We start from the raw sequence: 26,684 nt of genomic DNA on the forward strand, positions 1-26,684 counted from the left end.
CTTCTTTCTTGGTACTAAAACTATGAAAATGTCTATTTATTTGTTGAGCAATTAGGTATATTTTAGATATATCACATGTTATCAGAAAGATGCAGTTATGATACCATTCTTTATCAAAACGCTCATTTAGCTCTTTATTTTAAAAAACGGTTGGACCTGTTTTTGACAAATACTAATCACCACTTCTCCCCATCATTACGAATTGAATGATTTTCGAAACATTCAATCGGATTTCTAATTTCTGCACTCTTTGCTCCGTATCTCCGTAACGGCTGGACATGTTTTTGCCAAAAACTAATCAGTACATCTACCCATCAGTAGAAATCGAATGTTTTGTGAATATTTCAAATCGGTTGATCCGTGCGCCTGCATTCGGAGATGAAAAATTGTATTCACACAAAACACACACACACACAGCTATAGCTAAATAATTTCTGAGGTATGCAACTCGAATTCTTTTCTGCACTCTTTGCATCGTATCTCCGAAACGGCTAGACCTGTCTTAACCAAAAACTAATCAGCTTGTCATCCTATAAATAAGAATCGAATGTTTTTTGAATCATTCAAATCGGTTGATCCATGCGCGCGAAATCGGGGAAGCATAATTGTATCCACATAAAACACACACATACATCTAATGTTCAGGAATCCCTGAAACGTAAAGATATGCAAAAATGTTCAATTTCGACTCTTCTTTTATCTATGACTATAACTTACCCTACGGGAAGTTATTAAAATAATCAAGTCGGATTTTCTAGCAAAAACATAAACTACTTCTTCGGAAGTTAATAAGTTCAATAAACTCTTAATGCTCTAATTATATAATAAATTTATATATTTATAATTTATATTTTGTATAAATATATAAACAAATATTTTCCACGCTTTTATTTATAAATAAAACAAATTACAAAATTTAAATAATGGTAAAGTTATTTGCTATATTGGTAACATTGATGGTATGAAGATGGTGCTAGTTTTAAAATAAAAAACTATATTAAAAGTAATGTAATAGTTTTAATTGAATATAAAAAACTATTAAACATTATTATTAGTTTATCTAATACGTATTGTAATAAATTTTATTATTTAAAATCGTTTTGATTTTTAACTTGTTTTTTGTTTTGTTTACTTTTTGCATATGGCAACACTGTCGAAGTGCATTTAATGCACAAGGAACGTGGCGCCTCTAGTGTCAGTGTCAAATACCAAATAATCGACATCGAACATGTCAGAACAATTATAATAATTCCAATAAAAGAAAACACAAATTTCTAACAATAAAACTGTGATAAAACCAACTCCCCATTAACAAATCCTATGCCCAACAACCCCACAAAATGTATACGTAATCAATTCTATTCCAATCGGCATAAAATACCCCCCAGAGTGCTTTTTAGAGTAAGTCATCTCTACCAGATCGTAGTATTGTGAGTTGTTTTGTAAATAATTGTTGAATTTTTAGTGAAACTATTAATAAAAGAGTGTCCTAGAGGTGTTTTTGTGGTATGAGCCTCGGATTTAGCGAAAATGGGCGCTCAACAAGGCAAGGAGCGCGCTTTGCAACAGGCTTCGGCCAGTGTGAGGTCTAGCAGAGCCAAAGGCAGGCCCCAATTGCAAAATGTCAAGGATCAGAGGAACCTGGGGAGTAATATTTTCACGGAACACAGTGGTGAGTGGTAGAGGATAAGTGTTTCTTAATTTTGTTCACAATGGATAATTGACATATAAGAAGGTGCCCCAAGTTGTGCAAGTATAAAATGACACATGCATTTTGCTATATATTATTCTACATTCACAGAGCATTTTCTAATTTAGGAAAGAACATTCAAACACAACATTTATGTTACTTAAACGGAGACAACAAAGTACAAAAAGTGCATGGATATTTTATTTCATTTTGACAGGGGGCCCCAAATTGTGCAAGTATTACTGAAATACATATCACAGACATTCTGATGAATATTCTCTTTCTTTGCCAGGGCTTTCTGAAACCTTAATTTTAGAAAACAATATTTAAACACAAAACATCTGTGTTAGTTCCAAGGAGACGAAGGTATTTTATTTTATTTTGACAAAGAGCCCCAAATTCTGCGAGTACTACTCAAATGTATGACACAGACATATGTATTATGTCAGTTTATCAGATCATTTTCTGATATAAATGACATACAATGTACAGAATATATAAAAAAGGGCTTCTATACACAGAATTTTTGTGTTACTCGAAAAAATACCCCAAAGTTACTTTACTTTTTTACTAAGGATTTCATTCATTTCATGAATCAAGGTTCCTAGAGCCTTTCTTTCAACTGATACAAACACCAGAAAAGCATAATTTTTATTGCATAATTCTTAAATATGTAAATTATAAATTGTTTTTTAAAACAATATGGAAAATATAGGCTATAAAATTTTCTAATTATTCTCGAGCGATTGGAGGCCCCAAATTTTGTACAAGTATTAAACAAATACATGTCACAGACATTTTGTTAAACATTATCTCTCTTTTGTTTTAGAGTAAGACATCTAAACACAAAACTTCTGTTTTTTTTTCCTTAAAGGAGACCTAGAAAAAGTGCAAAATGTTTATGGGCAATGTTTATGAGAAGCCCCAAATTATGCAAATATACGATACAGACACTTTCCTAAGTATTGTGTCACTTTCTCAAAGCATTTTGTGAAAAAAACTAATATTATATTTTATAAATAAAACTTCTATACACAAAATGTTTGTGCTATCTCAATGAAGACTCCAAAGGTACTTTAATTAATATTTCACTAACAAATAAAGATCCTTAGAGTTGTTTTTCCAAATTTCAATTGATGTGGGCACCAGAAATTAAAAAATTTTAATGTGTAATTTCTAAATATTAAGAATATAAAAAAGGGCTTCTATACACAGAATTTTTGAGTTACTTTCAAGAAGACCCCAAAAGTACTTCTATTAATATTTCATTAAGCATAAACCAAGATCTTTGGAGTCCTTTTTTCAAATTTTATCTGATACAACCACTAGAATTGAAATCATAAATTCCAATGCTTTATTTCTAAATATATAAAATTCAAATTTGTCTTTTTTTATATAGAGAGTTGAAAATATATGCTAGAATGTTTTCTAAGTATTCACGATGTCTCGAAAGATTGGAGGCTCTAAGTATAAGACAAATACATGTCACAGAAACTTTGTAAAATATGATCTCCCTTTCTCAGATCATTTCTGACACTTGTATTTTAGAAAAAGACATCTAAACACAAATCTTCTACGTTGCTTTAAAGAAGATCTCAAAATATGCTACAGGTATTTTTTTTTTTCATTTTGAGAAGAAAAATCAAAGTTCTCACTCTGTTGAATATTTTCTCACTTTCTTATTATCTGGAGTGATATAAATGTCTAAAAGACATAAAAGGAATTCTAAACACAGATTTTTTGTGTTACTCCGAAGTTCTTAAGGAAGTGCCATCGAGGTATTTTATAAGTATAGATAGAGGATCTTAGGGTTTCAACTCAATTTCATAAATTTTAAGGTTCAATTTCTAAATATTTAAAATTTAAATTGTGTTTTGGTGTAGACCCAAGAAGATACAATTTCAATATGCTTTCTAAGTATTTGCAATGTCTCAAAAGATTAGTGTCATATTAGAATGTTTTCTAAGAATATTAAAGTTCAGTTTAGATATCACTCATTTAAGGAAAATTTGTCTAAATTGCCTTGGAGCAAAATGTCACTTAAACCTAGTTATATTTTCAAAGTGAGTTTGTACATTAGAATTTAAATTCACATTCGGTATTAGTTCGAGGGTTTTTTCAAATTTTTAAAATTTACTTTGTTCATATTATTTTTTTAAATATATATACATATTTATATAACATTAGAATATATATATATATATATATATATATATATATCACATATATATATATATATATTATATATATATATATATATACGAGTATATATATATTCTAATGTAACATTATGAATCTGTATGGGTCTCCTAAGGTCATATCTTCATTTCATCAATTAAGACTGTCAGGGTCATTTTCTGAGCTTAAGGGGGCCTTCCTACATGCATTTATTTATTTAAAGCTATATATATATATATATATATATATATTATATATATATATAAACTTGTGCTCTACTTAAAATTTAAAATTCAGCTAAAATTTGTTGCTAACTATAAATAAATAAATAAATTTTTATATATAAGAATGTGCCGACATCAACATTATCATCGATGGAAATATGTTTTAAAATTTGCAAATTTTGCAAAAACAAATTTGCAAATAAATATTTAAATTTATTTTTATTTATTTAGTTATATTTAAATAAAAAAAATAATGAAATAATGAAGTAAATGAATATAAATATAAATTAATTAATAAAAAAAAATTTAAATGAATATAGAATATAAATTAATTATTTATTAATCAAGTATCTAAATGAAAAATTTAATGTATACAAAATGATAATAATAATAATCAAAGAGAAAGTAGATAACACATAATTTAGACCTGATTATATTTTTAATATTTATAATATTTAAAATAACTAGTGGTGTATGGTATCGTGCCTTAAGGCAAATTGCTAGAACTTCTCCGTATCTACGAAACGGCTGGACCTGCCTTTGCTAAAAAACTAATCACCACTTCTCCCCATCATTACGAATTGAATGTTTTTTAGATTATTCAAATCGGATGCTCCGTTTTCTCAAAAACTCGATTTCTATTTTCTGCACTCTTTGCTCCTTATCTCCGAAACGGCTGGACTAGCCTTTGCCAAAAACTAATCAGCACATTTTCCTATCAATAGGAATCGAATGTTTTTTGAATCATTCAAATCGGTTAATCCGTGCGTCCGAAAACGTTGACGAAAAATTGTATGCGTACATACATACACACAGGCGCACACATACACCTACATCAATTTTTCTAAGGTATGCCAAAATATTCAGAAACACCTGAAACGTGAAGATAATTTATAATTTCGATTTTTGGACGATTACGAAAAGTATTGTATTATCAAAGGAGAGAAGTGTTTTTTTAAATAAAAGTATATTGTTAAGACGTTTCGGACTCGGATACTCTCCATCATAAGATTTTTAGCGAGTCTGATAGAAAATTTATAAATTAACTATTATTATTCTCTAAATTATCACTATAGTCATTTTCATTTGTCTCTATGTTACATTACATTTTAAAATTTCGTTCCCAAATCTATTTTGTATGGTTTTTAAACAAACACCAAAAATTTCCTAAATCAAACAATTCGTTTCTTGAAAGAAAAAACAATAATATTGCCATTACTTTTGATTGTGCGAATTTCAACAATTGAAAACCAATCGTGGGAACAAAACATGCACAAGTATTTTAAACATTTCATTCTTAAATATTGATTGATAAATAGAATATTTAATGTTAATTAATTGAAATAATAATATACAAGTCGTTTGATTTATAATGATATTGTGGAATTATTACAGATTAATAATAATAATGTCTCAAAAATGATGATTAAAATTAAAGAATTAAATAAATATTCAGAAAAATGTAAATATTTTTCTTAATATTTATTTAATCCTTTAACTTTAGTTATCATTAAAATTTATTTTAATTATATTATTTTTTAATTATTTATTTTTGTGTCTTAATATTGATTTAATCTAAGTTTCTGATTTTTAAATATATGAACTCTAAATTATTTTTCAAAAACAATGTTTTGATGATTCATCATCGACTTGAAGTTTGTCTATGAAAATCATTCGTGTGCGCGTACCCTTATTGCAGCTCCATACAAGTTCTATAAGGGTAGAAACACACTCTAGATTTTTGTCGATTTTTTAAATGATTAAACCAAAAATCGTTTTTTTGCAGCAAATGCTTTGCATTTTGATTTTGTTACTATTTTATGGGTAATATGGGTGATTTGATGTGTGTTTGATTTGGTGATGATTTTAAAACTAATATAACATATGTTTAGAATTCTGATTCGACTCATCTTCATTACGAATTATAGAAATAATTTAAATATCAAGTTTATTATATGATATATATATATATATATATATATATATATATATTTGTGTGTGATAAATATGTATTCTTGTGCTAATGATTGGTCCATTTCTCTCTAGAGATCTGAGTTGCATATTTAATAATGCATAAATTAATATCACTAGTTATATATATGGAAGGAAAAGAAAGTTTTATATATATATATATATATATATATATATGTGTGTGTGTGTGTGTGTGTATGAATAGTCTTGAATTTGATGTTGATATAATATATTTTTAAAATTACATGTAAAATTCATACTACTCGCATACTGAACGCCTGATCGTACAGCAATTAGATAGACATTTTCACAATTTTTACTAGCAAGAAACAAACATAGCATAGCGTTGCCATAACAACGCTACGTTATCTATCTTACGTTTACTGCAGAATTGGCCTATGAATCTTGACCTTATAAGAGGCCGTCCATTAATCACGTGAGGCCTGACAAAAAATCACAATTCCTTAGATGGAGAGGGGTATAGTAAAATATCACATGAATTTAAAAGAAAACGAGAAAAAAAAACAAAAAATGCGATTTTTTTAGGTACTAAAAATATACTTAATTTTAGTTGGGTGGGTCCCAAGGTCACTAAGGGATGGTCGCCTCGGGTTCATAAATCCTTGAAAATCGATCACGTGATTAATGGATGACTCCTAAAGAAGAAAATAAAACTTTACTGAAGACCAAAAACAATTTTCAGCAGAAAAAGAGAACTCTACTACCACCCTGATCTTAACTGTTAGTTAAGGAGGCGTCCATTAATCACGTGATCGATTTTTGAGGATTTTGGACGAAAAAATCGTTTTTTTTTTTGGAAAATTTAGGTAAAAAATTAATACACGTGATAACTTACTCACTCCCTTTACCGCACGTGATTTTAAGTAAATTTTTCCAAGCCCCCCTCCCCCTCTAAAAGCGTCGTGGTATTAATGGGCGCCCCCTAACAATAACAAGAACTTTAGAAAGAAAAGTAAATTGAACAGACAATAAGATAAATTTTGTTTATTTCTATTTTCTCATATTACTGTAAATTCAAATTGAATGTCATCGTTGTAAATCTAATTTGCATAACGTTTTAGAAAGGCGAATGCACGTCCGTCCATCCGTCTGTCCGTTCGTCCGATGTGTTTTCTGATTCAATAAAACTGTCGAGACGTCGTTCAGTACGATATTATCGTTCCGACGATGAACATCGATAAACGGTTCGATTAATAATTAATTATTAATTATAGAAATAACGTGAAGTGAGGTGATTTTTAAGAAATAATTTTCCTATGTTGGTATTTTTTATTATATGCAACTTCATGATTTAAAAATAAAACTTAATAAAATAATAATAAAACTATTAATTAAACAAATAAATTGAAGTGGGGTGATCTCTAAAAAATCAATTATCCCTTATGTTGGTAATTCCATATTCTATGCAACTTCACTCTTTTTATTTAAGTGTTGCCATATCGTTCTATAATTAGTTTTCAGTGATTTAAAATTTATGATTAATTATTATTTTAACAAATAAAGTGAAGTTAGGTTATTTTTAAGAAATAATTTCGTATATTGGTAATTTTTATTTATGCAACTTCACTCTTTTTATTTTAGTGTTGTCATAGCTAATATCGTTCTATAATTTAATTAAAATTTAATAAAAAAAATATCCAAATCACATCCGTGATTTAAAATTAATAATTAACCATTCATAAAACAAATAAAGTGAAGTGAGTTGATTTTGAAGAACTAATTTCTTATGTTGGTAATTCTTTATTTTCTGCAACTTCACTCCTCTTATTTTAGTTTTGCCATAGCTAATATCGTTCTAAAATTGGTTTTAAAATTTATTAAAAAAAAATCCAAATCACATCAATGATTTTAAATTTATATTTAACGATTAATTAAACAAGTGAAGTGAGGTGATTTTTGAAAAATCAATTATCTTTTATGTTGGCAATTCTTCACTATATGCAACTTCTCACTCTATTTATTTAAGTGTTGTCATAGCTAATATTTATAATTGGTTTTAAAATTTAATAAAAAAATATCCAAAATTAATAATGAGTATTTAATTCGTCTTTTTTCTCCCTTAAATATATTTCTTATATATATTTCTTAAATATTGATGAGTCAAATCAATCAGTGTTGCCATATGGAACGTTAACAATTAATTAAAAAATGCTCATGATAATTCAAGAAAGAATTAAATATTTATTATTTTTTTCTTCATACTCTTTTTTTAATTTATTTTTTAAATAGTGTTGCCATGCGTGAATGCGTTTTGGTTTAAAATTCAAAAACAAAAACAATTTATTTAATTTATTTAAAGTTCAAGTAGTAAATTCAAGTTCAAGTAAAAAATATTGATTTGATTTAAGTTTATAAAAATATAATGTTGATCTTAATTTAAAATTTTTAACTTCTGGTTCAAATAGTGTTGCCATACGTGAGTTTTTAAATTTAAATTGTATTAAGAGAAATTACAGGTGACTTATAGTTTGCTATTGGACTTTCTCATGCCCTATATAAACTATGGCAACACTTAAATAAAAGAGCGAAGTTGCAAAAATACAGAATTACCAACATAAGAAAATTATTTCTTGAAAATCACTTAGTTCACTTCATTTGTTTAATTAATAGTTAATTATTAATTTTAAAACAATCTTGTTTTTTTTTCTTAAAGATTTAAATAATTGTTACTTAAAAGTGTTTTAAGTTAAAAATTTAATCTAATAGTGACAAACATGTTTTGTTTTGAAATAATTAATATTATTAATAATCTAGTATAAATAGTTGTGAATTATAAATTAAAGTTAACTAATTAATAGTGTTTATTTGAATAATAAAATACTTTCTTAAGGGTATGTTCTTATTCTATATCTTATTAAAAATAAAAAATATTAAATAAAATGAATAAATGAATAAATAATGCAATATGAATTGTAAACGATGTATTAAAATATAATTATTGATCTGTTCAATATGAACTTCTTCTATATCCTCTTAAAAATAATAATATTACATAAAATAAATAAATAAATTACGCATATAAATTATAAATGATGTATTAATATGCAATTATAATTTTTATTCAATACTCCATCTATTTTCTCTTATTGAAACAGAAAAATTTAAAACATGTTTTTGTTGTACTTCTAAATTATTTTCCAAATAAATGTTTTGATAATTCATTATAGACTTGAAGTTTGTATATGAAAATCTTACGTGTGCGCGTACCCTTATTACAGCTCCATATAAGTTCTAAAATAAGGGTAGAGATACACTTTAGATTTTTGTCGGTCAAGCAGTTTGCAAAAAGTATCTCCTGGATGTAAAAGAAATTGTAAAAAAATTATATAAATCTTTTATAACACTTTATTGTTACTTATTTATTAACTTCGCTTAGGGTAAATTGTAGTAATCGCAAACATATTGAAAATGAAAATTTTTATATAAATTTACTTAATGAAGTTAAAAAATCCCAAAATATTTCAAAATATAAAAAAACTCAGTTTTGTTTCAGAAATGTCTTTTTTCAAAAGTTCCATAAAGTTACAAAATTCTCAAAAATCTATTTTTTTTTTAAAAAATTCTCTTTAAAATTTTTGAAGATTTCAAAAATCTTTTTGAAAAACAAATTGGTGCCGGAAGTTTCAGCAATTTTCCTTAAGGCACGATGCTATACACCACTAGTTATTATATATTTATTTATGTAATTTTTTTTATATCCGATTTCGACAATATGAAATTTCTCTAATTCCAGAAGCCGGTCCCATTAGTTTTTTTTTCTTGTTTTTTTTCGACCGACCGGTCGAATCGGGTTCGTCAAACGGAATTTACATAACTTTTTAGCAGCTTTTTCTTTATTAATACGTTTAGTTAGTTATTTTAGTGACGTTAGAGAAAGGTTCCATACCGTTAGTTAATTTCTGGATAAATGAAATATTTTAGAAGATGTACTATAAATTATATATTGTGTGAATAGATTTATTTTAAGACATGATAAAAATCCGTATAGTATCTACGAGTCGTTTTTATTTACACTTTTTGCTAAATTTTTAAAAGTCTATGTAAGTTTATGCGAATCTATTCATATTTTAATACACTTTTTCATTTATGTTTAGACTTATTGTTGGAATGAGACATTTTACACATTTTTGTACGTATTTTTACACTCTTTTACTCGTGTTAACACTGTGTTACACATTGAAACACATTTGTCATCCCATAGGATAAGTTGATTTAAATTTTGTTTAAAAATTTTCTTTGCGGAAAGTTCCAGCAATTTGCCTCAAGGCACGATGCATACTCCTCTAGTGTCTGATTATTATTTACACTTTTTGCTAAATTTTTAAAAGTCTATGTAAGTTTATACGAATTTATGCATATTTTCATTCATTTTTTTATTTATATTTAGACTTATTGTTAGAATGAGGCATTTTACACATTTTTGTACGTATTTTTACGCTCTTTTTCTCATGTTAACGCAGTTTTACACATTCATACACATTTTTACTTCCCGGTAAGTTATTGTAATCGCAAAAAATCGAAAATGAAAATTTTTGCATAGCTTTATATTTCAGAGGTTTCTGAACATTTTGGCATTGCTTACAATTCGAAAAAATGAATGTGTGTGTTTGTGTGTGTGTGTGTGGATACAATTGTTCGTCGACGTTCTCGGGAGTACAGCTTAACCGATTTCAATGGATGTTAAATCAATCGATTCCTATTGATGGGGATTAGTGCTAATATTTGGCAAAAGTTGGTCCTGTCGTTTCGAAGATACGAAGCAAAGAGTGGAGAAAATAGAAATCGGCTTTTTGAGAGATCGGAGTATCCGATTTGAATGATCTAAAAAACATTCAATTAGTAATGATTGGGAGATGTTGTTATTAGTTTTTGGCAAAGGTAGGCCCAGCTATTTTGGAGATACAGAGCTAAATGTAAAAAAATGGCAGTTTTTGAGAGAACTAAGAGTCCGATTTAAATGATTCAAAGAACTTTTTGCTTGTTTTAACAAAATAATTGCTTTTGGAAAAAAAATTTTTGTTTCAATTTTTCTTCTAAAGTTTTTGTATAATATATCGAAAATAATTTAGATTTTATTTTTAATTCTGACTAAAGTTCTAATATATTTTAAACAAATAATTTCAACTTTGCAATTCAGTTTATATAATTCTTATAAATATTAGACAATGTTACAATATTTATAATAATCTATTTGAAAACATTCAGTATTCCTCGAACATTTCGTTACGGTACGGCAAGTTCCAGCAATTTGCCTTAAGGCACGATGCCATACACCTCACTAGTTTACATTCATATTTATTTATCTTTATATATTTTTATATACTTTTAAATATTTCTACACGTTTTACACATTTATACATATTGATAAAAAATTTAAAAAGTGTTTGAATGTATTAAAATGCGTATATTAAAAAGTTTCAGAACTTATAAAAGTGCGTAATTTTTTTTATGAATTTATTATAATATATATCAAATTATTTATTAATTATGTATTGTTTGTGCGCATCGGGAAATATTTGTACACTGGGGAAATGGGAGAGGAGGACAATTCTTGATAAAAATAAATTGTTTTTGAAAGTAAGATTCAAGTTAAAAAATCTAAACTAAAATTATGTCAAAGCGCGAAATGAGAAATTATTTAATTACTAAAATGGCTATACAAAAATAGGGGTTGGTGATAAAGAAGTAACAATTTAGGGTTGTTTTTATTTTTAATGCCACATTATTTGAAAATAAAAACAAAAAAATCGCTTAAAAATTTAAAAAAACTTGAGGGTGAACAAGACCTACTGTATACGAATATAAAATTTGATAAAAATCGGTTAAGCCGTTTCGAAGGAGTATTGGAGCGAACATTGTGACATGGAAATATCATATATTGTATTGTATATAAATGTGAATAAATATTTAAAAGTATGTATGAACATTCGTTAATGTATGAAAAAAAAATAGAATTGTGCATTAATAATTAAAAATATGTTAAAAACTATTATTGAAAAATGCATAAAGATGTTAAAATGCGTAAAAATGTATAAATAATCGTTATATTTCATTAATAATTATTAACTTCCCGTAGGGCAAGTTATAGTAATCGCAAAAAAAATCGAAAATGAAAATTTTTATATATCTTTACGTTTCAAAGGTTTCTGAATATTTTGGCATACCTTAGAAAAAATGGATGTATGTGTGTGTGTGTGTGCGGATATAAATTTTCGTCAAAAAAACGGTAACACGGGTTTTAAGAGAACGGAGCGTCCGATTTTAAAAATTCAAAAAATATTTTACTTGATCTGATCTTAATAACAAGATCTGATCAAATTATCATGAAGGCAGGTCTAGCGGTTTCGTAGATCGAGTAAAAAAAGTAAAAAAAATGCCATTTGGCGGTCAAAAATGATCATTAGACATATGCACATCAAATTATTAGATATTTTATAGAGATTTTAATAATAAGTATAAATTTTGTTTACATTTCTATGGGTTCTCACCCATGTTAAACGGCGACGCGGCGCTTACGCGCTTCGATATTTAGTCTCTATGCAGTAAAAGCAGTACGATTGCTTTGAAAAAAAGTTCAGAATTTTCAAAATATTTCAAAATAAATTTTTCTTCAAAAAGTCTTTTTTTGTTCAAAAAACAGTAAATTTTTATCAAAAATGTGTAGTTTCTCAAAAATCTAATTTTTTCAGAGTAAATTATTTTCAAAAATGTTAATCTTTTAAAAAAAAAATGCTACGGGAAGTTCCAGCAATTTGTCTTAAGGCACGATGCCATGCACCCCACTACTTTATTTATATTAATTCAATTATTAGAATAAATAAAATCAAATGAAAGTATTTACACACATCTCACAAAAGTCGTAGTCATATATCACAAAGTGGACAATATTTTTTATTCATCTCTCTTAGCGAAAGAAAGTGAAAGCAATTTCACTTTCAACAACATTATTTCACTATTTATTGCTCGTCAATCGACAACAACACCGCATTATCGACAAATCAATAAATCAATCGATAAACAAATTGATACAGAAGCGATACTAGAAAAAATAATTGATGGAATAAACAACTGTTAATAAAATGTAGGCTTAAGCCCGGTGCACACGACGCCAGAATTTCTTGTAACATATTTTCTGTCTAGCTTTTATCGCAAGGTGAGCGTACGTAAACTATAACTAGAACTTTATTATTTTTTTATTTTTAACTTCCTGTAGGGTAAGTTATAGTAATGGGCCGAAAATCGAAAATGAAAATTTTTCAATATCTTCACGTTTCAAATCTTTCTGAACATTTTGGCATACCTTAGAAAAAATCGATGTGTGTGTGTGTGTACGAACGTATGTATGGATATAATTTTTTGTCCACGTTTTTGGGCGCACGGATCAACCGATTTGAATGTTTCAAAAATTCCTTCAAGAATTTGAAAAGAGTTTTTGGTAAAGGCAGGTCCAACCGTTTCGGAGATATGGAGAAAATAGAAATCGAGTTAAATGTGCAAAAAATTGTAGTTTTGGAGAGACATAAGCATTCGATTTGAATGATTCAAAAAACTTTCTGCTTGTGCTGACTTTGGGAAAAAAAAAATTTAGTCTTTTTTTTTATTTCCAAAAAAGTATCAAAAATAATTCGGATTTTCCCGAAGTTTTGATTCGGAAAGTTCCAGCAATTTGCCTTAAGGCACGATGCCATACGCCACTAGTCAATTACTGACTACATTTTAAAAATTTAATTTAATTAATTTAAATGATCATAATACACATAGTGCACGTATTTCCGACATGTTTAATTTTTTTTACCGTTTTTTTATTGATAATTCAACATGGACGTTGTTGGAATCAACTTTCGAATCCTGTTTTACTACGAAATTATAAAATCTAGATTAATCGGCGTCGTAAATATTAAATTGTACATTTATTATATATATACAAATATATATACACATATATATATATATATATATATATATATATATATATAATATATATATAACTGTAATTCTGGTTCAAAAGTATCTGGCGTTTCGTCAGCGGATTTCCTCGCCATTACCAATGACATAATTTACTTTTTATAATCATATAGAACTTATTATTATTAACTTAACCTTTACTATATTTAGTATAGGATTTTCTTAACGACTGGACCTGCCTTTGCCAAAAATTAATCAGCACGTCTCCTTATCAATAAGAAAGTTGTATCCACACTGTATACACACGCAGGCGCACATACACATACATATATACATCCATTTCTTCTAAGATATACCAAAATGTTCAGAAACTTTTAAAACGTAAAAATATATAAAACTTTTCACTTTTGATTTTTTACTATATTTAGTATAGGATTTTCTTAACGACTGGACCTGCCTTTGCCAAAATTTAATCAGCACTTCTCCCTATTATCAATAGGAATCGGATGTTTTTTTGAATCATTCAAATCGGTTGATCCGTATTCCCGAAAATAAGGACGAAAAGTTGTATCCATACATCATACACACAAACATCCATTTTGGCCAAAATGTTCAGAAATCTTTAAAACATAAAGATATATATATATAAAAAAATTATTTTCGATTTTTTGCGATTACTATAAATTTTACCCTACGGGAATTTAAAAATATTTCTCTAATTAATAATAATATTTATTATCCTGTATATAATATTAATATTATTAACGATATCTAGTACAAAATATATATGCAAAATACTTGTTTTTAGTACTATATTTAATGTAATTTATGTAAAACATGTTTGGATAACATGATAAAAAAGAAAAAAATACTATTTGGATTTGTTAATTGAAGAAAGTTTTGCATTTGCAATATCTTCTCTTCTTGCTCTTATCTTCTCATCTTGCTCTTATGTTCTCATCTTGCTCTTATCTTCCTCTAATTTTTCTCTCATCTTCTTCTCATCTTCTTCTTACTGCCTTTTCTTCTTCTCTACATCTTACTCTCATTATCGTCCTTTCTTTTGCATTGCATCTTCCTTTCTTTATCTTTTGATCTATCTCTCTTTCTTTTCTCACTTGCTCTATTTTCTTCTCATCTTCTTTTTCTTGTCTACTCATTTTTCGCTCTATCTCTTCTCATCTTCCTGTCTCTTTTTCTTTTGCTCTTCACTTGACATTCGAAATGTCAATTTTTCATTTCGAAGACATTTGCATTATTTTTTCATTTTGCTCTCATCTTCTTTTAATTTTTCTCTCATCTTCTTCTCTCCACAACATAATTTTGTCTGATTTGCACAGGAAAATTTTTAAACAACTTATTTATAATTAGTCTTTATTATTGATTATTGTTTTCATTATTAATACTATTATTTTTATTAATCTTATCTTTAATTTCTTTTATTCTATTTTTTTTCTTGTTTGTGATTTCCAATACCATCACTTTTAACTTATAGATTATATTGTAATCTGATTGATAAAACTAGCAAAAATAAAAAAATAATAAATAAAATCTTCTTCTCATCCTCTCCTTATTACCCTTCCTCTTCTCTACATCTTACTATCATTATCGCCCTTTCTTTTGCATTGCATCTTCTTTTCTTTGTCTTTTCATGTTTCTATCTTTCTTTTATGACTTACCCCTCTCCTTCTTTTGATCTTTCTCTATTTTCTTCTCATCTTCCTTCCCTTATCTACTCATTGTTTACTCTCTCTTCTCAGGGGGCGTCCATTAATAACGTGAGCGATATTTTAAGGATTTTTGGAACCTCCCCCTTGGTGATACATGGTGATATTCAAAATTACTACCCCCCTCCCCCACCAAACATAACGTGTAAATTTAGTTATGTGAAAAAACTGTAAAATTTTTGAATGACATAATTTTTTTTGAAAATGTTTGATTTAAAAAAAAAAACTGTTAAAAGATAAATACACGTGATATCTTACTATACCCCTCTCTCCCCCACGTGATATTTCGTGATTTTTTGTCAAACCCCCCCTCCCCCTAAATGTACGCCCCCTTAACTTCCTTTCTTTGTCTACTCATTGGTAGCTCTATCTTTCCTCAGCTTCCTTTCCTTGTCTACTCACTGTGTGCTCTATCTCTTCTTATCTTCCTTTCTTTGTCTTCCTATTGTTCGCCTTATCTCTTCTCATCTTCCTTTCTCTATCTTCTGATCTTCACTTGACATTCGAAATGTCAACAGCAGGTTTTAGAATGCAAGAAGAAAGTGCAATATGTTTTATTAGAGATAAACAAATGGCCATTCTTCTAAATTAATAAGGAAATTTCAAATAAAATTTTGCAGCTTTCAAGTCGAACAACCTAAAGTGATAATAAATATTCGCAAACGCGTTTGCATGAAATTTATTTTTGATTGGATTGAATTATCATACGATTTTTTTGTTTGTTTTAGTTATCGCAAAAATATTTTCGCAATTGTTTTGTAACTGATTGAAATTGGTAAAAGGAAAATATTAGAAATTGTTTATTCCGCATTGTTGACGATATCGGTAATCGATAATTAAATATTCGATAGCAATTTGCGTATTGTTTATTTTATCGAATAATAATATTCACAAGATAAGAAATTATCTTGCGATAATTCATTCTTTTCTTCAAATAGGAAAGCATTTCAATTAAATTATGTAGAGATTTTTTTTTGAATGGGATGACCATTCGTCCCGATTTTTCACCTTGCGTCTCGGATTTTTCTAAAAGCAATACATGTCCTGGATTTCTACCTTATGTCCCAGGTTTTTCTAAAAGCAATACTTCTCCCGGATTTCCACCTTGTGTCCCGGGGATTTCTAAAAGCAATAGTTGTCCCGGATTTTCACCTTGTGTCCTGAGTTTTTCTAAAAGCAATACTTGTCCTGGATTTTTACCTTGTGTCCCGGGTTTTGCTAAAAGCAATACTTGTTCCGGATTTCCACCTTGTGTCCCAGGTTTTTTCAAAAGCAATATTTGTCCCGGATTTCCACCTTGTGTCCCGGGGTTTTCTAAAAGCAATACTTGTCTCGGATTTCCACCTTGTGTCCCGAGTTTTTCTAAAAGCAATACTTGTCCCGAGTTTCAACCTTGAGTCCCGGGTTTTTCTAAAAGCAATACTTGTCCCGGATTTTGTCTCGGGTTTTTCTAAAGGCAATATTTGTCTCGGATTTTCACCGTGTGTCCCGGGTTTTTCTAAAAGCAATACTTGTCTCGGGTTCCACCTTGTGTCCAGGGTTTTTCTAAAATCAATACTTGTCCCGGATTTCCACCTTGTGTCCCAGGTTTTTGTAAATGCAATACTTGTCCCGGATTTCCACCTTGTGTCCCGGGTTTTTCTAAAAGCAATACTTGTCCCGGATTTCCACCTTGTGTTCCGGGTTTTTCGAGAAGTAATACTTGTACCAGATTTCTAACTTGTGTCCCGAGTTTTTCTAAAATCAATACTTGTCCCGGATTTTCACCTTTGGTACCGGGTTTTTCTAAAAGCTATACTTGACCCGAATTTCCACCTTGTGTCCCGGATTTTCCTAAATGCAATATTTGTCCCGGATTTAGATTTTTTGTCCTAGATTTTCACGGTTTTTTGCTCGTCAGTACAATTCTATTAAGTTTGTTTAAGTTATAATTTTATTTCCTATTTATTTTTTTCTAATTTTTTTTTTTTTTAATTTGAGTTTCTTTGTCCGTAGAATTTTTTCTTTCGAATCAAATTTCAGTATACTCTTCTCATGATGATACGTTTCTATGTCTTTGTTAATTGTTGTTATTGTTGTAAACAATTTGTTATTGTGTTTTAAACAAATGTAATTGTTGTTCGGAAGAGAAGAAAATGGTTCATCGGAAAAGGAAATCATTCGACGAGAGAGAAACTAATAATAATAATAATAATGAACGATGGAGGCGATTGTTTTAATTGTTGTCGACTAATTAGTTATTGTCTTGGTGGATCCGTTGGAATTTCAAATTGTAATGGAGAATAAATTATGCTCCACAGGGATCAGAGACACGGACTGTGAGGGAAAACAAAGACCACTTTAAGAATGGTCAGAACTGCATTTTGGTTGTAGATTTGGAAAAGAGAAATAAAACTCTACTGACGAATAAACTTCCCATGAGAAAAATAAACTCTGCATACACACACAAACATTATATATAATATAATGATAAAATAAAAATGAGCAGTATTATCCTAAGGCAGAGGTCCGTAAACTTTTTTATACTTTTAGGGTTAAAAAATATGAAAGATTTTCTATTGCCATTTTGCTCCGCAGTGCCCGAAATAGGTTATTTTCAATTGGAATCCTATGCTTGCTTTATATTTTGACGTTAAAATTGAAATCACTACTGCTTGATATCAAGTTGTCCAGAGCAGGGTTTGAATTCACGACTCTATTCAAAAAAGCATCGTATGATCCAACGTTTTGATAAAATTGAATTTGCATCAAATGTCATTTCTTTCATTTATTCAAAAGTTTTCAATGAAAAAGTAGGACGTGACCTTCTATTCATTTATTTATTTATATATCTATTTCTTACGGGTCAAAATTCGGCCTACAAACTATATTTTCCAATTATTGGTCTCAAACCGTTCATAATGACTTGAAACGACGAGAAAATATAAAATTAACAAATCGGATTTTCTGGCGCAAACGTTGTGAAGTTAATAACACAATTTCTAGATTTCCTTCTATATCGATTGTACTTTCGTGAACAATTGTTGGTCTCAAAACGTTCATAATGACTTGAACCGTCAAGAAAATATAAGATTAGCAAGTCGAATTTTCTGGCGCAAACATAAACTTCTCCGTTGTGAAGTTAACAACACAATTTCTAGATTTCCTTTTATATCGATTGTACTTTCGTGACCTTCTTTCGTTTTGTTTCGTTATTCGGCGACCGGAAATCAGTTGACAACTTTACCGGAAGAATGACGGATGTCGTCGAAAAACAAATTCCAATACCAACATACACACATATGACAAAACAAATTCCATTACCAACATTCACGCACACATAGAAAAACAAAATCTATTACCAACATATACACATATAAAAAAAATCAAATTCCATTACCAACATATATACACACATAGAAAAATAAATTCTATTACCAACATATACACATATAAAAAAAACAAATTTCATTACCAACACACACATACATAGAAAAACAAATTTCATTACCAACACACGCACATGCATGAAAAACAAATTTTATCACCAACATACATACACTTAAAATAACAAACTGAAACACAAGGAAATGAATTAAATAAACAAACTGTGTACTTCAACAAATGTTCACGGTGTACGGTGCTCAATCTTTTATCCGCATTGCTAAAATTAGATAAAAAAAATTAATATTGATAAGATGTTAGTGTCTACTGTGTTATTAATTTTATTATTATTATTATTATTATCGATATATTATGATGATAACAATTATCATTATAAAGTAAAACACATAATAAATAAACTAAAACGAAAGAAAAATAATTAAATAAAGAAAGAAAATACTATAATGATTGATTTTTGTTACGCCGCAATTGCGCTTCTCAATCTTTTGTTTGCATTTCTAAAATAACAAAAAAAAACATATTGATAAGATGATATAGGTTTTTTGTCAGCCATTTTAGTTAGGCAGCCATTTTAGTTAGACGGCCATTTTAGTTAGGCAGCCCTTTTAGTTAGGCGGCCCTTTTTGTTAGACAGCCATTTTTTAAGACAGCCATTTTCGTTAGACAGCTATTTTTGTTAGACAGCCATTTTTGTTAGACAAAAAACTAAAACTCTACTGACGAAAGAACTTTTTATAAGAAAAATAGAACTTTGCATACACACAAACATTATATATAATGATATAATAATAATGGGTAGTTCTATCCTAGGCCAGGGGTCTGTTAGCTTTCCTAAACTCCAACTTCATTTAGGGAAGAATAGTATCAAAATTTTCCATTTTTTCCATTGCCATTTCACACCGCAGTGCCCTAAATAGGCTATTTTTAATTAAAATTCTATGTTTGGTTTATATTTTCACGTTAAAATTGATATCTACTGCTTGATATTAGGTTGTCCAGATCTGCTTGAGATCAGGATTCGAACTCACGACCCTATCTAAAGAAAATTCTTTAACCATTTTTGTTAGACAGCCATCTTAGTTGGACAGCCATTTTAATTAGACAACCATTTTAATTAGACAGCCATTTGAATGAAATTATTTTCCATTATTAATCAGAAATATTGTATGCACTTTTAAATATTCTTAGTTTTTTATTTATAGCATTTCAAAAAAAAGTTGTTTTGCCATATAACGTTTTTTTTGTTAGCCATTTCGAATATTTTTGTTGAATTAGTTATTTTGTGTAGTCTTTAGTTTCTACTTTGTAATTTGTTTTTTAAAATAATTTTGTATTTATTATTATTAATAACATTTTTCAATAATAATAATAATAATAATGTACTTAACGTATTAAGTATATCGGATTATAATTGCGGTGATTACTCTCTTACCTTAATTATTTATTTTATTTTTTTCTATCATCTCATTTACGATAAGCAAGTAATAAGATAAGAGAGCAAACTCATTCGAGAATAGTCAAATTATGGAACTTTAAGTAAATTTTTATGTTTTTTTAGGCTTTATAATCTCAAATTGCATATCGCTTGAAGTCCATAACCTCAAAAATATAAATAATAATAATTGATCAATTCTTATCAAACCATCTTATCATATATATTTTTTCATATTTTCAGAAGCCCTTTTACAATCCCGTCCACTGCCGCACATTCCGGACGCCACTTCTGGAGACTTATTATCCGGAGACCCCTCAGCGACAACTGTAGGGGGCGCCGGAGCATCCGCAGGCGCCAACAGTAACAGCTCCCCAGGTGTCGTTGGAGGTAGCGAGGGGCAAAACGGGGCAGGTGCTGGGTCCGACGGTGTCGCACCACCAGGCAAGATAAATGATATATAAATAATGTATTTGTTTATTTATTATTCTTATTTGTCCCCTCAGGTACCCCTCCCCTGATGATGGCTCCTTTGAATAGCACAACAGCAGTCTCTGCTTCGAACACATGTAGCAATAATTCTAATTCGAATACACTCGATACTGCAAACATTCGATGGACCTCTAAGGAAAATCTGCTGGCACAAGTCGAAGAGGATGATCCCCAACTCTTTGTAGCTTTATATGATTTTCAAGCTGGAGGAGAAAATCAATTGAGTTTAAAGAAAGGTACACTGGAAAAAGTGATAATAGATTATATATTAATATTTTAATATATTAATATTGTACTTTCAAGTGTATTATCTATATCATTTACCTTTTTTTAGGGGAGCAAGTCCGTATACTGAGTTACAACAAATCAGGCGAATGGTGTGAGGCTCACTCGAGTGCTGGATTAGTTGGATGGGTACCGAGTAATTATGTGACACCTGTGAATTCCTTAGAAAAACACTCATGGTACCATGGACCTATTGCTAGGAATGCTGCTGAGTATTTGCTCAGTAGTGGAATCAATGGAAGCTTTCTGGTAAATAGATATTGAAAAGAATATACTCTAGTTATTATTTGTTTTGTTTGCTAGGATATATGTGCATAGTGTTAGACACTTAGTCTGGTGTAAGAGATTACAGTAGTTGATATTTTTGCAAATGGCTCCTGGTAGTTGCTTCTCAGATTTCTTTAACCATTGTTTATATAAACATATGAGAATAATAAGAATATTGATAACAATAATATTTCCTTACATTAATTTATTTATCCCTAATATTTTTGTTTACTTTAATCTTCGATTTAGCTAAATCTGTGATTGATTTTATTTCATCTGGACAAATCCACTTGGGTTTTGGAGTGTTTAACAAGAAAATTTTGTATCTCTCTAGTTTGATGATCCTGGTAAATATCCTGATTTAATATTGATAAGAATAGGATATTTACTTTATTGAATTTTGTTACATGTTTTGATTATACATCTTATTATCAGGATGCACTTCTCTATTTGTATCATTTCATTAAAGTTACGTTGTTTCTTTGAATAAATTTTTCTTCTGGGTAATTATATTTATGATTGCTTCATTTTTCATCCTTTATTATTATTTGTGATAAAAATATACCCTTTAATAATCCTTCTTTTCAATATCACTAATTAACATTTTTAATTTGCTATTTACTTTGATTCTGTTTTGTTGAAAATAAATGTATTTTGGATTACTTATCATTTCAGGAAGTAACTAGCTGTTAATTTAATAGATTGTTTATTTATAATCACTGTTCCTTGTGGTACCCCACATTTAAAATATTTTTTGTCTAAATTTTTTAAATCGTCATTAATTTAATCTCCAATTATCAATATTATCACTGTGTCATTGGCGCACACTATAATATCTTTACCTATTAATTTAATAAATTGTTTATATATAATAAATAAGTGGCCCTAGAACTTTTCTTTGGGGTACGCCATATTTGATATTCTTGCTATGTAAACAATTTTAAATATGCTCTCTTGTCTGACTTGGTGGTGCGAATTTTTGGATTTTATTTAGCGAAGTACATTTAAGTCGCCATTTGTTTAATTGCAGGAAAATAATTTGGAAAAAGGGTTTTCTTTAGATCTATGAACTGTGCCACAGTATGTCTAAATGATCGTTAATTATATTCATAATTGATGATGTTATCCATATTGATATTAGTCTAGGTTTTCGTTTTCTGTCAAAAACTCTTGACTTATTTTTTTAATTGCCTTTTAATATACTTTATTTTTGTTACCATGATTGATCTATTTTTATTTGTGTCAAGTTTATCTGCTGTTTTTAAAGATGACTTGATCATGGCTAATTTTAAACATTTACAAAAATAACAATTTTTGATACATATATTTATAGAAAGAATTTGACTCTGCTGTTTTATCATCTCCAGGTGTGCAGCATTTGTTTTTTGTCTATTTATGATTTACTTTATCTGCTCTTCACATATTTAATACTTTGTTTGTTTCTCCTTTAGGTTATTATAAATTTTCTTGTATTTATTTACAAAGTCTATCCTTTACCCAGGTTCGGGAGTCTGAAAGCAGTCCAGGCCAACGTTCCATATCCCTTCGATACGAAGGCAGAGTGTACCATTACAGAATCAACGAAGACCCCACCGATTGTAAAGTCTACGTAACCGTCGATTCTAAATTTAACACTTTGGCAGAACTGGTGCACCATCATTCAGTTTTGGCTGATGGTCTTATAACCCAATTGCTGTATCCTGCACCTAAACATGATAAGCCTACAGTTTTTCCATTGAGTCCAGAGCCCGATGAATGGGAGATTAATAGGACAGCTATTGTAATGAAACATAAACTTGGGGGAGGACAGTATGGGGATGTTTATGAAGCTGTTTGGAAAAGATACACAATGACAGTAAGTTAAATATATATACTTGCATTCACATGTATACAATTCACAATTTTTTCTATTTACAATTATTTTCTTCTTCCCCCAGGTTGCTGTGAAGACTTTAAAAGAAGATACGATGGCTCTAAAAGACTTTTTAGAAGAAGCATCGATAATGAAAGAAATGAAGCACCCAAATCTAGTGCAACTGATTGGTGTATGTACGAGAGAACCACCTTTTTATATTATAACCGAATTCATGAGTCGAGGAAATTTACTCGATTATCTACGAAATGGAAATAAGGAACAAATTAATGCGGTCGTGTTGATGTATATTGCAACACAGATTGCTAGTGGGATGAGTTACTTGGAGAGCAGGAGCTTCATCCACAGGTAATAATAAATGAATAAAGGAATAACTAGTAGTGAGTAGCATTTTGTCTTAAATTCAGATATTTAGATAAAATATTCAAGTGTTTATTTCTCTAAAATAATATTCCATTAATCATGTGATCGATTTTTTAAGGATTTTTGGACCTCCCCACCCCTTTGGTGATATGTGGTGATATTCAAAATTACCCCCCCTCCCCCATCAAACATCACGTGTATTTTTAGTTAACAAAAAAAAACGTAATTTTTTTATTTTTTTGAACATATTCGGATTTTTTTTTTTAAATTTAGGTAACAAATAAATACATGTGATATTGTACTCCACACCATCTTTTTCTACGTGATATTTTACGATTTTTTGTCAAGCCCCCTCTCTTCCTAAAAGCCTCACGTGATTAATGGATGCCCCCTTACTGAAAAATAAATGGAACGATTTCCAATTGATGTCTTTCAAACATACTTATAATATTTGTAATTATATGCATCATATTAATTTGTTTTTCTATCCCTTTCGTGTTCTAAATATGTATTATATTTAAGTGTGGATGTCAACTGTAATCAGTAGCTATCTACTAAACTAAATGCTTCGGCACAGATTCTGATTGGAATCGTTCAAGCGCGCGGCGAAATATAAACTTTGATGATTTATTTTAAATTGAACCGCTATTCGCAGGCCTATATTATTTTAGTATGTTATTTCAGAGTAAATAATTTATTTATTTATTTATATATTTATATTTTATAATCTATCATTATACAAAGTTTCATCAAAATTGTTTATATATAATCAATATAATAGTGTTCCTTGTGTCATCCCACAAAAAAATACAAAGATAATAAAAGGTTCCTTGCCCATCCCCACATTTCATAATTCTTTTACCCCACATTTCATAATTTTTTTTATATTGTCATTAATTTTATTTACAATATCACAGTGCCATCTGCATACACTGTATATCTCTACCTATTATTTTAATAAATTTTGTATATATAATAAATATATAAGGTCCTGGAATTGTTCCTTGAGGTACGCCAGATTTGATATTCTTGCTATTTAAACAATTTTAAATATTCTCTCTTTTGAAATCAGTCCAGCTGTTTTTGGAGAAACGTTGACGAAAGGTCAAAAATCGACTCAAATACACAGTACACACATACATATTTTTTTCTAATTTGGTCTCATTCGATTTAGAATGACTGAAACGTCGAGAAAACATAAAATTAGCAAATCGATAAGCATTGCATTTTTTCGCAAAAACATAAACTGCTCCTTCGAGAAGGTCAATATATATTTATTACTAGTCACTATAAAAAATTAATATTCATCTAAAACATTCTATTAAATTTAATTGAACATGATCTGTCAAAAAACCATTTGATATTTGACGTATGAGTCGCCGTCCATTGTTTCACTATAAACCACGCCTCTATAAAAAAAATTAAATTAAAAATGTAAAGTGTCTACGCCGTTTTGAAATAATTTCTCACCTTTCCCACAACCTTTGGATTAATTAATATTTAATTAATATTTCAAGACTAAAACTGGTCAAATCGGTTCAGCCGTTTTCGAGTTTTAGCGAATCTAACATAATATCGAGCTTCATTTTATATATAAGAAGATTATGTATCATATTATTCACTTTTTTCAGGGATTTGGCTGCTCGCAATTGTCTAGTAGGCGAAAACCATTTAGTAAAAGTAGCAGATTTTGGTTTAGCTCGTCTCATGAGAGACGATACGTACACAGCACATGCCGGTGCCAAGTTCCCCATAAAGTGGACAGCACCCGAAGGCTTAGCTTATAATAAATTTTCTACGAAAAGTGATGTGTGGGCCTTCGGAGTGCTCCTTTGGGAAATTGCTACTTACGGAATGTCGCCGTATCCAGGGGTCGACTTGACGGATGTTTATCATATGTTGGAAAAGGTAAGGATAAATGTTAACTTATCTTTATTATTTTATTTATATAATTATCATTATTTATTGCCTTGGGCGTTGAATAAATATATAAATAAATAAATGAATTATTATGTCAATTTCACTATTTTTTATCTATTTTTATTGTAGGGTTACAGAATGGAATGTCCCCCAGGATGTCCTCCAAAGATCTACGAACTAATGCGAGCTTGTTGGCAATGGAACACGCACGACAGGCCTAGTTTTGAAGGCATCCATCATGCTCTTGAGCATATGTTCCAGGAATCGAGTGTCACTGAGGAAGTTGAAAAACAATTACAGGGTAATAAGAAAAAAAAATAACTATAAAGTATACTACCCACATATTTACTTCAATTAGTTCATTATCAATTATTTTTTAGGTACAGCAATGAATAATGTCAGTTCAACTCAACCTCAAGGCACAAATCTTTCTGTTGAACGAGGAAATTTAAATCGGGAATCAAAGAGGTCTTTGGCAGGCAGTGTTGGTAATATTCATGGCTTGGTCAATGAGCAAGGTAATAACAAATTATCAATAAGAATAAATTTAATAATGACTGCTTTCATTTTTGTTGATTCTCAATTTTTATTGATCAAGTTGCTTTTTGCACTTGATTGTGCAACTTGACGCAGGGCGGCATGCCAGTTACACCTAGTTATTAATTTGTTAACCATGTTACTTATTTTTTCAAAAACTGCTTAATTTTGTCTTCAATACATTCACTTCTTTGTTTAGTTTTTTAGCAAATTATTTATATTTAATAAATTGAATATTGGCCCTGAAAGAGTTCCTTGAGGTACCCCGCATTTGATCATTTTTTCACCTGATTAGTTTTGCCTTTGTTATATTATCATGGTGTCATCTGCGCATGTTTAATTTTTTAGTAAATAGTTTATATATGTAATAGTTTTAATGTTGGCCCTGAAACATTTCCTTGAGGTACCCCACATT

General features: G+C 29.2%; 1 protein-coding gene across 1 annotated transcript; it reads left to right on the plus strand.

The window, feature by feature from the left end:
* Window positions 1-1,291: 1,291 nt before the first annotated feature.
* Window positions 1,292-26,388, plus strand: LOC113362916 (tyrosine-protein kinase Abl-like). The gene is made up of 11 exons (XM_026605412.1): window positions 1,292-1,401; window positions 1,466-1,672; window positions 20,776-20,895; window positions 21,084-21,260; window positions 21,359-21,558; window positions 23,078-23,431; window positions 23,514-23,797; window positions 25,444-25,720; window positions 25,862-26,033; window positions 26,113-26,250; window positions 26,366-26,388. Exons 2-11 carry the CDS (start codon window positions 1,531-1,533, stop codon window positions 26,386-26,388), a joined length of 1,887 nt encoding a protein of 628 aa, XP_026461197.1. The 5' UTR covers window positions 1,292-1,401; window positions 1,466-1,530.
* The last annotated feature ends 296 nt before the right edge of the window (window positions 26,389-26,684 follow it).

Source organism: Ctenocephalides felis, unplaced genomic scaffold (genome assembly GCF_003426905.1).
Source record: "Ctenocephalides felis isolate EL2017-DRISC unplaced genomic scaffold, ASM342690v1 CF-g0.4_SCAFFOLD_00845, whole genome shotgun sequence".
Taxonomy (NCBI): Eukaryota; Metazoa; Arthropoda; class Insecta; order Siphonaptera; family Pulicidae; genus Ctenocephalides; species Ctenocephalides felis.